The 13,557-nt window shown below is 43.1% G+C and overlaps 1 protein-coding gene across 8 annotated transcripts in view; it reads left to right on the forward strand.

The window, feature by feature from the left end:
* MAP3K3 (mitogen-activated protein kinase kinase kinase 3) overlaps positions 1-12,944 on the forward strand; it is a 38,174-nt gene extending 25,230 nt beyond the window's left edge. For 6 of the 8 annotated variants that reach the window (XM_015885659.3, XM_015885660.3, XM_085523587.1 and 3 more), the window contains 5 exons: positions 454-602; positions 2,403-2,534; positions 3,085-3,214; positions 4,847-5,024; positions 7,317-11,683. In XM_015885659.3, the coding sequence (XP_015741145.1) occupies positions 454-602; positions 2,403-2,534; positions 3,085-3,214; positions 4,847-5,024; positions 7,317-7,545 (818 nt within the window). In that variant the 3' untranslated portion in view covers positions 7,546-11,683. Of the gene's footprint in view, positions 1-453; positions 603-2,402; positions 2,535-3,084; positions 3,215-4,846; positions 5,025-7,316; positions 11,684-11,819; positions 11,879-12,016; positions 12,098-12,383 lie in introns of those variants that run through there. The other 2 variants (XM_085523589.1, XM_085523586.1) reach the window with 2 other exon arrangements.
* Positions 12,945-13,557: the final 613 nt, after the last annotated feature.

Raw genomic sequence — 13,557 nt, forward strand, 5'->3', positions numbered from 1 at the left:
AGAGATAGCCTTGCAATAAAATCCTTCATGCAGGAGAAGGAACCTCAGACTAAGCAATAATTGGCCAAGTACTCATAAATGATGTCCTTCAGGTTGTCCCAGATGCTTAACAGCCATTCTTAGCTGGATGGAATTGATGGGACAAGGCTGATCTAGTTCTTCTCATCTATTTCATGTAATAACTACAGATCAGGTATCAGAAGGTAGTGTTTAATTGCTGTTCCATCTCTTAAGATTGTGATGTTGTAGAATCCACCCTTGCTGGTGGAATGAAATTTCATGTTCATACTCATTTACTGAATAACATAAACTTGTGTGTAGTCCCTTTTATGTCCACTTCTTCATCTGTAAAACATGCATTTCAAGCTCTCCACAGTGGGAATTGATCTTTGAGAAGCTCGCCGTTATCTTCAAATAGCACAAAGGAGAATTGTTGCTTTCACTCTTTTTCAGCTCCAAGTGCTCCAATAAACTGGCGACGAGGAAAACTGCTGGGCCAGGGTGCCTTTGGTCGTGTGTATTTGTGCTATGATGTGGACACGGGCAGAGAGCTTGCAGCTAAGCAGGTCCAGTTTGACCCAGAAAGTCCTGAAACAAGCAAGGTAATTCTCTTTGCAGCTGCTCCACTTTGCTATGCAGACTTTGTAACGTGCCTGTATCTGTCTGTCCTCGAAAGCTGGCATCATTATTTAGTTTGTGCTAGTGTTTCAAGTCATGTGGCGAGGAATTGGAGTCATTTAAAAATTACTTTTCCATATTATTAACTTCAGCTTGCAACTAAAATCCATTTTCTGGCTTTACTTTTGGCTCTCCATTCTCAGCTTTTTGGTTTGATGCCAGGTCACTTGAGGAATATTAGACTGCCCTGTGTTCCTGGTTAGACGTGGATGTGAGTGAAAGTAAATCCAGAAGGAGTAGGATTTTTCTCTTTAAAATTATAATAATTTATTAAAAAGCTGCATGCACTTAGAAAACCCATTTCCTGGGCTTATATGGTAGGCCCTGTATCAATTGTAAGAGGTGCTTGTTTCCACTACTGAGTTCTCCTTATCTTCAAAATAAACTGAACTGTGGCATGTAAACTAATAGGAACATAATATGACAACGCAGTAGAAACAGAGGAGATGAAAAAGGGCACCTTGAAATTATACACTAGCAAACAACTTTTGCACAGTGAATACAAATGAGTTGGCTGCTAGGTTCTGCTTTAGTGTTTGAACAACACACCAGTCTCCCCGTGTTAAACAAATCCACTTTGAGTCAAAATAACTAATCCATGAAGATTTAATTATTCTGGTTTTGTGTGGAATATTGGTGCCAAGAGAAGGCCTAAGTTGATGCGTTGTAAGTTATACATGTCTCTGCTGTAAATCTGGCAGTAAATCTGAGTCAAGGAAGAACAGGCTGGAATATATTTTGAAGGCACTGAAACACCAAACTTTAAACACTCAGCTGGCCCCATTAAGCTACTTACAGCCAGGTCCTTGCTCTTGAAGTGTTGTATCCTCTCCTGAAGTGAGAGAAGCGATTCTGGCAGCTTTCAGCCACACACTGCAGTGGAGTGGAGAGAGTTAAGTAGGACGAATCTGGGGAAAACCATCATTCCTTTTTCCATAAATCCTCCTGCTCCAGCACCTTTGATGTACAGCCTGCTCATTCCCTGGATTCAGCAAGAACCTGATACTTTTCCTGGGCAACAAACATCTCTGATTCAGTCTGAAATTGTTGGATAGCCTTTTTGCCTTTGCACTATAATACCCTGTTGTCTGTGGCAAGAATAAAACAGAGAATTAGTTTCATGTGCGTGCCTGCAGATTCTTTGAAATAAATAAGAGAGGAAGCAGTTTCTAAGATTGATCCAAATAAAATCATCAGCATGAATCAGTGCAGGACTAGGTGAGAAAAGAAGTTAGGAGCTCTTAGCACCCATAATCTAGGCATCTCATGGGTTCAGGTTCATACAGAAAGTTATCTGTCCATTCTGTAATGGTCTACTTAGACCTTTTTCATAACTGAAATTAGAGCTCACTGCCATCTGCTTAGTGCTGAGGGTTGAGGTTATTTCTGTATTGTCCTTAAAGAACGCTTTCTGTCACCTTGCCTAAAGCCATTCAGTAAACAGCTGACAGATTCAAGACAACAAAGTGTTTTTCTGGTAGCACATTCAAATATGATACTGCCTCTGTTCTGTTTCAGCACCACTACTACCAGCTTATTGTACAGTAAAGGTTAACATGAAGCATTGGTATTGTTTGCCTTTCCCATAAGCTAGGTGAGCCAATGTCATGGAATAGACTGCATCGCTGTAGTAGTGGTCTCATCCCGCCAGTGAGGTGGATGGATTTTTTAGGATGAAATATTTCCTAGGGCTGGAACCTAATTTTCTTCTCCAACATCTGTAGGAAGTGAGTGCCCTGGAGTGTGAAATTCAGCTGCTGAAGAACCTCCAGCACGAACGTATTGTTCAGTATTATGGATGCCTGCGGGATCGAGCAGAAAAGACCTTGACCATCTTCATGGAGTACATGCCAGGGGTAAGAGCTGACACAAATGGAGATGAGTGGTTTTGTTTAAACTGGGTGATCCATTGTGTCTTGTAGTTGAAATACGTTCTCTTTGTTAATCACTAAAGCCAGTTCTATTCCTTGAGTGTAAATTTGTTTTGCCAAAGTACTTGAAAGAACTTGGGTCAACTCGTAAATTGGGCTGACTGAATTAGGAGAATCATGCACTGCAGCAAACTAGCATAAAACTGACCCTGCAAAAGGGAAACCTTCAACCTGAATCTGTGTGCTAAAGTAGTCTATTGCTCGTATCCACAGACATCTGTACCAACACAGCTAAAGGATACAGAAAGCACACAAAGTCCTCAATGTATTTTTGCTGTAATGTCCTTGCTTTTCTCAAAAGGGGCTTCACAGAGCAAGAAGTTCTGTGAGCCTCACAGAAAAGGCTTTAGAAGAGAATTCATTCATGTGCTGGCTGGGTATATAACATGGTCTCAGCTCTGGGAATTGAATGGAGACTGCAGGATTTGTGGTATGTCATTCCTTTACCAGTCTTTTCTGTTTGGTTTTGGCACAGGGGTCGGTGAAGGACCAGCTGAAAGCATATGGTGCTCTCACAGAAAATGTAACTCGGAAATACACTCGCCAGATTCTCGAGGGAGTCTCATACCTTCACAGCAACATGATTGTGCACAGGGACATAAAGGGTGAGATCAGCTGGTGATTTTTACCATGTACTAAAGGAACTCAGAAAAAGAAGCCGAATGTTAAGGATTCACTATCCTGGTTGGAGCTTCTGAACATTGCTTTGTTCAGTATCCATTTGTCTTGTATCCTGACCAGGCCTTAGGGAAAGGAGGTATTGTGGACTGGGTGAGGGAAGTTGGGTTGTTTCCTGTACAGAACCTGAGCGCGTGGCAGTTGGTGTTTATAGTTAAGGAAGAATGCAAGCCTCAAATTCATTCTTAGGACTGCTCAGCTGTAACTCCTCATCTTTCTCCGACTCCTCAGCAAAATGAGGTTAAGTTGCCTCCTAACTTTCACTGCCCTCATAACACATTTGTTTCCTTGTGGATTCCCTTCTAATTTCCTTTCTGACCTAAGTGCTGTTTCTCAGCTGGTAAACATACAATTGCTGCAAGAGCCCTGTGCCTTCTCTTGTCAGTCTTGCTTACCTCAGGCTCTTGTGACTTGTCCTTCCTGCTCTGTGTAAGAGACCTCTGTAACCTTCCATGTAGAGCTTGTGTGATTAGTCTTCCTCTTCCCAGTAAAACCCCATGGAGCCAGGCAGTCTCCTTAAGAGTTAATGTCAACAGATGTGGCAGGCACCACACAAGTTTTTTTTCTGTGCTCTGGAGGGACAGGAGCATTGCTTGCTGCAAGAAAAATATCTTCTTGTTCCTGCCTATAAATCTTCATCGCCTCCCCTCTAGGGCTGGCAAAGGGAAATGAGCTGCTGATTCATGAATAACACCTTGTATACTGCTCACATGGTATTCTATACCAAATGATTTCCTTCCAATGGATTATTCAATAACCTGCACCTATCTTCTAAAGCGAACAGTTCATTTGTCTCCAGGGTGCTGGATGGAAAGTGTTGTTATTCTGAATTCAGCTCTCTCAGTGGGATAGCAAAGTGGTAAAGCCATCTCAGAACACAAATTTTACCAGAGGGCAGAAGGAGTTCACATAGGCATATAGCAAATAATGGCAAAAAAGAGTTATTGATCCTGTTGTAGCTTTGAAGGAAGGTTTGTTGTGTGTGTATGTCTAAGCCTTTGCTTGTATCCACACATAAGGTATCCTCTTAGTTTGCTTTTATTTCCTCTGTGTTTCATGTTCAGGACCTCTGACCAAGTAAAGTGGGGATTGACTTGTTTATTGTAGGAGTTCAAAGTGGTTTAATTAGATACATCTGTTAACTATTGCTTTCTGGTCAGCTGGGTATATCCACCAAAGCAGTATCCAAATAAAATCCTTTTCTTCACAACTATGTACTATCTAAGCCATTGGCCTAGGGGCCCTGTATAGTTTGTCTGAACTGTTTACAGGCAGTGTAACAATGACAGTGCTGACTCAGCTTTCGTTTCCCCTCACCCTTCGCTTTCTTATGTTTTTCCCCTGAAGTTTTTTCCCATTTCTAGCCATTAACAGCTGGCTTGTCTACAGCCTGAAATAAAGAAATGATGTTTAGCACGTCACCTGGGGCTTAACAGGGAGAAAGCCATAGCATGAGCCTGGGTATTTCTGGGTTAGATATTAGCTCTGTAGGCTGCAAATCCAACAGCTGGATTGCATGAAAACAGCTGTCTCTATTCTTTTTCTTCTTTCTTGTCCAGGAGCCAATATTCTCCGTGACTCTGCTGGGAATGTGAAGCTTGGGGACTTTGGGGCCAGCAAACGGCTGCAGACAATCTGTATGTCTGGAACAGGCATCCGCTCTGTCACTGGCACACCATATTGGATGAGCCCAGAGGTGATCAGCGGAGAGGGCTATGGAAGAAAAGCAGACGTATGGTGAGGGTTTAACTTTCTGCCTATGGATCAGTTTACAACTTTTCTGGACATTTTGCATTCTGTTAACCATATATCCAAACTCAGATTTTGTCTGGATCAAAAATGAGAGCAGTTTAAGGTGAACTGAAGGTTTGAACTTAAGGCTAGGCCCATTGCAGGCTGTGCTTTGTCATGTCAACACACAGCTGCTCATTTAGTGTTTAGGTCAGGATTTCCATTAATTCCTCCCTCAAGCTGATAGCTAATTGTCTGACTTTCTGGCCTGAGGTTTCCACCATTCTTATGTCCCTTATGTTGATAAGGGACTGAAGATTGTTTGGGGAGAGTCCATTCATTTTGTTGCAAAATGAGAGTTATGCTTATAACACTGGAAATGAAAGGAACAGAATTTGAGTATGTTGACAAAACCTTGAAGGAACGATGCCTGAACCTGGAATAACACATAAGATACAGGCCAGATCAGAGGTGATCTAAAGTATGCGTGAGTGGAAACTATAGCCCTGCTATTACTGGCATAGCCAAGAAATATTCTCTATCGAAAGGAAAAAGCAAAATGGTCCTGTGTCAAAATGTTAGTTTTGGAGGCCTCAAGAAGGTAAGATTATAAAACCAAGCTAAACGACAGCAGCATAAAGTATGTTAGTGTCTCCACAGTAAAGGCCTATACTGTTTCCCATACAAGCAGTGAATGGAAGCATAGCAGAAAGTTAACCTGTATGCAAAGAGTTAAGTTCTTCAGAGTCTCCCAGTTGGGATTCTTTGGGAGAGAATGGAGCACGTGCCCTTCCCTCTGGATTGATGGAGTTGTGGATTTCCTCTTGGTGCTGACAGTCCATTCCCATCAAAGAGACGCTGCCGTTGGCTGGGTTCCAGTTCCTACAATCCCAATCATAATTTAGGGGGGTCAGAATTTTCCAGTGCAACTTCAGTCCCATGGTGGAAGCGTATGGCCAAGAGGCTCAAAGACGTAACAAATCGAGCCACCTGGCTTTCTGCCACCGCTGCAGGCCCCTCTCCAATTTTCTTTTTCCTAAACAGCAGAATATGTGAGCTATTTGTTATTGCTGGAGTGACTTGACATGAAAAACATTCCTGCTGTTTGCTGAATATCTTAAAGAAACCGGATCTGCTTAAACGGTATAAATCAGTCTAAACAATAATATATCCCTGCCTGCTCTTGTGCAAACCCCCAACACTTCAGCACACATGGTTTGCATTTTCTGTACTCTCTTCTAGTAAGTCTTAAATGGCTGGAAATCAGTGTAAAAATTCACGTTGGATTTTAAATGTTGTCGAGAAGTCATTTCTTGCATATTCATTGGATTTAATTCCTTTCCTCTCTTGTCTTGGCAAGTGATGCAAGTCTGCCTCTGAAAATGTCTTTTCTTTGCATTTCACTTCAAAAGAGGGTTTAGTTTAAAGGCAGAAGCAGCAATTCTGCTTTTTTAATGGACCGATGCGATCAGAACACAGAAGTGGATGTTTAAGTTCACTGTCTGCCTTTGCTTAAGCTGTGGCCTTGAGGAAACAATTAATCCTTTTTGAGCAAAATACGGTCATTGCTGTACTACAGAAGCTCATCTTTCTTGTGAAAGCATTGGTGTCACACTTGCTGCAGAATGGCTCAGCCATGTCCACCCTCACAATCATGTTTTTACCCTGAATTACCTGCAGAGCCCCACTGACTTCACTTGGAGTTTTGCCTTCACATGATGATGCATCTGCTCTGCTGACATTTTTGACTTGCTGCCTTCTTGATTTGGATAATTTTTGCCTATCCAGGATGCTTGATTTCTTGTGGAGATGAGAGCTTTCTCCAGCTCTGATTCACTGGACTTTAATTCAGAAGTATATTTTCTACCTTGCAACCCAGCAAGTGCTTTTGAAGCAGCAGCATGAGCTGCTCCTGGAATACCATTGTGGTCCAGCAGCACCTTTAGGGGGCCTCTTGTGTGCACCCTTACTGTTAGTACAACTGCTTACTGAGAGTAGAATTTGAGCAAAGGAGAGCTGGACGGATGGCATTTCACGGTTTTCTCAGTGCAGTAAGAACCACAACCTGTCTGTCTCAGCACTTTATTGCTAGCCTGACAGTAGTAAAAGCAGCAAATGTTGGCAGATCTGGCTCGGAATCTATGCACACATGGCATTCGCTGAGCACAAAGCCATTTTATGGCTGTTTTCAGAGCAGAGCTCTTACCTTGATGTTGGCTGCTTGGAAGTTCTCTCTGAACACTGTGCGTTACTGTATGAGTCTGTTCTCACTTGTTTTTTCCCCATCTGCTTTTCCAGGAGCCTCGGTTGTACTGTTGTGGAAATGCTGACAGAGAAACCACCCTGGGCAGAGTACGAAGCCATGGCAGCCATTTTCAAAATTGCCACCCAGCCAACCAACCCCCAGCTCCCTTCCCACATATCAGAACATTGCCGGGACTTCCTAAAGCAAATCTTTGTGGAAGCCAGGCACAGACCCTCTGCTGAAGAGCTGCTCAGACATCAGTTTGCACAGCTCCAGTACTGAATTACCTCCCTTGCTAGCAGCTCCTGCTGGGCTCTCAGTGCTCCGTCTGGTCTAGTTGCAACTGCCCGTTGTGGTGCTGCATCTTCAAAATGCCAACTCAGCTGTCCTAGTCCTTTGGGGAAGTTATACCAAGGAACCTAGGGTCTGCCCTCGTGCCTGATACCTTTGTTTGCTGGACTAATGTTTATCCTACCGACAGCTGTCCAAACAGAGCTGCATTTTGCCCTAGTTACCTTGATGTGAAATCGTAGCTGGCGGTGTGTTTTCTGCAGGCCCAAAGAGTGGGAATGTAAGAAGTGAACCTAGAAGAAACCCGAACCAGTGTGGGAACTTGGAAGAGCTACACTCTCCATAACAGAAACGTGCTACAGCTTTCAAGATCAGCTTTCTACAAGTAGTTACTCATGTGGGTCACTGTTTTCCAGTCTTCTAGGGCTTTAGAGACATCTGTAGTACATGAATCCAGCAAAAAGCCATGTGTCATTGAGCATGCGCTCGCTATATTATATATTTTTCTTCTTAAGTATTCAGCATCTGAAGGTGTTCAGAAAATATTGATTCAAAAGTATGTGAATAGTGTTATTTTATAATGAAACCATGGATTTTGGGGTGGGGGTGAGGGAGGTCTTTCTAGCTAAATGTCAGGATAATCAGAAATGTTTCAGCAGAATGCAATCGCTCTGGAGCCTGAGATAAGGGCTCTCCCACTGCCATTAGAAAATCCAGAGCCTGATTTCCAAGGCTTGATCTGTCCTAGCATTAAAGCAGCGCTGGTTAGTTTGTGCTCCTGGTTCATCTCTCTGAGACTGCTGGGTCTGAAGAAAGCCCTTCTGGAAGGGAGTTTTGCAGAACAGCTTTTTGTTGCACCTATCATTTTGGCTGGTAACTTAAACCAAAGATAGTTTACCTGGTGCCTGGGAATTTACTTCAGGAAAAGCTTAGGTGTTCCTTTGATGGCCCAGCCTAGTGGAAAATTAAGAGAATGGGTTGCCTTTTTTTCCTGTAGAGAATTTGCTGGACACCAATTTTACTTGTGCACATGAAGTTAGAGTCAAGCTCATCCCCTCACGGTGTGCATTGTGTTTTATATGCACGCAAGTGTTTGATTTAAGGTTCCCATAAAATGTTTTGACCCTATTTAAATAAGCTTTTGTACAAATTAAGGGATTGGAACAAAGAGAACACTTGTAATGCTAGCAGATGTCTGAAGCTATCTGACCAAGAGGAGAGTTATTGAGTTAATTAAAAGTGTTCTGTATGAAATGAAACTAAGAGAAGAGAGCAAGTCACTAGCTAAAGTACTGCTTCATAAAGCAACACTAAAGGTGTTCTGCTCTGGTGTTGGAAACCATTTTCCAAAGGGTCCATGTGCTCTTCTCTTCCCCCCAGAAACCTTGAAGGTTGCTTCATGATGCAGTGAAATTAACAGGAATTCATGTTAAACTCATGTCAAGACAAAGCAACTTTTAATGTGAGCTCTGGCTCCTTAAACACACCATGAATAATACAATATTGAATTAGAAAAGGGGCAGAAAAAGACAAAGAGCCCTGAAAGGATTTAACAATCTGAAGTGGTTTTTCTGTGCCAACCTCAGAGCAATATGTAATGGGTGGAAGCAAGATGGTGTTGGTTTTGCTTTCGGGCTCTCCTGCACCACTACAAGGATGCACTGTTTCAGTTGCAGGCACTTAGGGGGATTTTATTCTTATGAAAGCCCTTGTTCCATAATTTATTTAGTGAGAGCACTTCTATTGATCTCCTTAGAGCCTGGAACTTGACTATAAATTGTCCAGACACGTGGCTTGACTTTCAGCCTGCACTTCACTATTGCTTGAACCAGAGGGAAGTGAGGGCATGACGCTGCTGTTCTGTTCTGGGGAGCATTTAGCACCATTTTGCTGCAGTCTAAATGGCTGCAGAGGGATGTTATGTCCTCCCTGCAGCCTTGACAGAAGAGGAGTGGTCAGCAGTCCAGTGGGGCCCAGTAGCACTCTTCAAGCCTTGCAGCTACTAATATACCAAAGATTGAAGTCTTTAATTATCCCACTTGAACCTGCAGATGTACAGGAGCAATGTCGATCCTTTCCATGTAGGTTTCTCTCTTCCCTTGGCTTATCCTCACCAAACAGAGACCCCCTTCCGTGGTCATTCCTTGCTGTCCCACACATTGTGTTTTGGGAGAATAGGGCATGAGGAAATGGTGTAACTTTTAATATTTCAAAGCAACGAAATCCTCAGGATCTGTTGTGGCTTTTACCTCATATGCATCATGGAAGGCTGTTCCAGAGCAAAGCAAAGAGCATCACGGACTGATGGGCTCAGTCCTTTCCCTGCCAGAGCTTCTGGTCCTTCCCACCACATCTGCTGAAATGTGCCTACTCTGTGTATACACTTGTATTCCAGTCTGTATTAATGAAAGTAAATAGCAATTGTACAGCGACAGAGAACATGGGGTGCCAGCTTGGACTTCTTGTATTCCAGTCCCTGACCCAATGCCACCCGTTCGGCACAGGAACAAGCCAAAGCATTACTTGTATGTTTGGAGATGCACTTTTATGAATGTAGTTTATATCGCTCTTTTTTAGCTCTTTTTACATCATGTAAACGGTGATGCCTCATACTTTTTTTTTTGTTTTGTTTTGTTTTTTTTAATTTATATCGTAAAAGATCATATTTGGTGATTTTTATATATATCGACTCGACTGTTACGGGGTTGGGGGGGGAGGATGGGGAATGAATTTGACGCCTTTATGAATTTAAAAAGGAAAAAAAAAAAAGCAGCTGGTTTTGCAGAGAATTTGCTGATGGTTTATAACGAGTAGAACCAAGCCAAAATGCCGCCTCTGTTTCCTCACGGCCATCTTGATTATGGAAAAGAGAGATCTGGATTCTTAAGGCTGCTGCTACAGCGAATAAGCTTGGGGCTGGCATCTGTCCTGCAGTCCCTTTATACAGCCCTAGCAGCAAAAAAATACTCAAGCGGACATAAATGTAATGATAGCCCTGAATTGAATTCCATCTGGCCTCTTGATCCTGGCAGAACTGGGAAAAAATAGGAATAAACTTGTTTAGAGGAGGGTGGCCAGGCTAACAATAAACTGTTGTGTCCATTCCAAATGTCACGTGGTGTTTTCAGCTGTTCCTTCCTGGGAGGGAGATAGAGCCAGTATTTAGTATTGGGATTCTTAATGGAAGGTGCTGCAGAAATGGAGAGTATTCTCTTCTTTTTTTTAACAAAATGTGTCTTATAAGAGTGTTGTTATCCTGAAACTGTTGAAACTTTGAGCAGGAAAATGTCGGAGATTCCCATCAGAGAGGAGCAGAGGATGTGGCAAACTGAGCTTGTCAGGAAGCAAAGTGTTGGCATTTTGGTCTTGGCGTGACGATTCTGTGCATTCCAGGTTACTGGCTTCTTCTCGAGTGAAATCTTAATCTTTGCCTATTCTAATTGCAGCAATTTGGATTTTTTTTTCATGTGTTTTTAAATCACAGGATTTAAAGATACTCCAAAGAGTTCCCTTTGTTATTAATTACTAAAACAAATTGACCCAGAGGGAGGTTGGTACCTGCTCAGGTGACACAGGTTATTTCCAGGTGCCAAGAGCAAATATAATCTGTGAAAGCTGGGTGGGTTTGTATCCCTGCTGTGCACACCTTCCCTGGTAGGCAAAGCTCAGATATTGAAAGCTTTACAGGGGAAGGGGCTGAATCAGACCCCCATCATTGGTGCTTGGGTTAATACTGCTGGCTGGAAAGCTTTGATGTGTTTGAATATCTGCCGTCCTGTGGCCTGTACCTGCCTGTGGAGCTGGGAGCATTCAGTTAATGTGCTGTGGGCTAATGATATTTGGACTTCAGATCTTTCAACCCCAGCCTTGTTCAGTAGCAAATTGACCATCAGCTCTGAATTCCCCAGTTAGGAAAGGCCTGGGAGGTGGTTTAGAAATGTGGAAAAGGACGTTGTTGCCCATCGATGCCTGCCTGGCATAAACTGTGCAGTGCAGGGAGAAGTTGCTGTAACCTGGATTGTGCAGAAGACCTTGAACCAGTAGTCTATATATACCGACCGGGGGCTTGCAGTGCAAAGCCAGGCCAATGTATCGTTTTATTTACAATAAAATTATCATTTATATGAAAGCCTTTTTGGTGGCTGTTTGCAGTGTAGTGTCCGTTACTTCCTATGTAAATAATATGCTTCTGGATAAGTAGATGAAACAGCTAGTTTTCCTCTTAACCAAGGACCTTAACTAAAGGGTGAATTCTTTGCTTTCAGGGATTTATTTTTTGGGACAGGTGAAGTGTCCTATTGTGAAGCATTGCTTCTTGGATCAGGTAAGCACTTCCTCTTTGGAAGGTCACATTCATCCATTCTCGCTCTTCCAAGAGGTAGAATGGCTCTGTCTAGATTTTGTTTTCACTGCTGCTGTTGTTAGAGCATAAAAATAGCAGTGTCTTCATTTCACTTTGCAGGCTGGGAGCTGGGCTGCTTCACTGGCTCTGCACATGGAGAGTCTGTGGATGGAGAGAAGAAGCTGAGCTTTGGACTGTGCTGTGAGTTCTTTATTCTAGACATGGGTCTATAAGTGGTCCTTGTTCACCCATACCTACAGAGGTGGATTGTCAAAAGGGAGGCAAAAGGGCAGCAAGACCACGAGGAAATGGTTTGTATGATGGTGTCTGCCCTGGCTGGGATTCTTTGCTTCAGCTGGGAGCTCATGGGATTCATTCCCCAAGGAGGCTGCAGCTCCAACTTGTGAAGCTCATCCTGCTTGGAAGCATTTATTCAAAATATCTGGAAGCTGATCCTGAATTGTTTCTCCTTTGGCTGTGTTGTTAGGTCATTTTATAAAGCAAAGATGTGGAGAAGTGAGGCCTTTGGGCTTCAGGCAGATGGGAGATACCACGAGCTCTGCTGCCAGAACTGATGCCGTCCCACAGAAGGGAAGACTTGCATGGAGTGTGCTCAGGATTTGGGCAGGGTAAGCTTAGTTGTCCTAAAGCAGAGTAAGGGAATGGAAGCCCATATTTCTGAATATTTTCAGGTTTTATGTTTTTTTTCCAGCATACTATCATAAGAAAGGACAGAAATAGTGTTCCTATAAAGTCAGTCTGCAGAGCTTGCTCAGACACTCATTTTTTTTCCTGGTGCTGTTCTGTGTTTATGAGCTACTCTTTAGTGCCACTGTCACTTGGGCAGTGGATTGAATGCCGCTGTGGTGCCTCAAGATGCTGGGCCAGAACCACAGTTTTCCCTGCAGTCTCCTTTACCCAGGTCAGGTTATAGTTAGTTGCTGTGTCTATTAAATGCATAAGTATTTGTTAATGTTAAATGTGAACAACTAAGAATAAATGGGTTAATAGGCTGATGCAATGGGAACCCCTGCATGTGAAACAAGTACACAGGCAGTGCTTATGTGCTCTTACAAAACTGATGAGAACCAGACAACTGAAGTTGTGTCAGAGCAAAAATGTCCAATGGAACCAGACACAGCCATCTCCTGTTGCTTCCTGACACCTTTTCTTTGTGTTAGAACCTGTAATTCCCACTTGTGCCACAGGACAAGCTTAGAAGCTCACAGGCATTTACTATAGGACACCTTTCCCAAAGCTGAGGCTTTCCTTCTCCTAACTGCTCAGTGTGATCAGGGGTAACATTTGTTTTAAGAACGAACATGACATTTACGTGTTAGAGCTGCAGGATGGCCTGTGCACTCCTGGGCTGCCCTCTCATGAGCAATATGCTCCACAGAAATACTGTGTTCCATGAGTGCAGTGTGTGGTCCTGCCTTGCATCTTCCCCACACTTCTTGGGTGGTTTGGAGCAGGGGGTGGGAGAGGAAAGTGCAAACTTGGGTTGGAGGTGGGAATGATCTGCCGCAAGGACTGACCAATGCACAAAAGGAATGAACCTAAAAACCTCAAAAGGTTTTTTTTCCCCTCTTTAAATGGTGTTATATTTATAATGTGGCTCAAGGGAAGGTGACTTAAGGTAAGTTTTCTCTTTAAATCCA

The sequence above is a fragment of the Coturnix japonica genome, chromosome 24, assembly GCF_054131305.1.
Source record: "Coturnix japonica strain WE chromosome 24, WE-NBRP24, whole genome shotgun sequence".
Classification (NCBI taxonomy): Eukaryota; Metazoa; Chordata; class Aves; order Galliformes; family Phasianidae; genus Coturnix; species Coturnix japonica.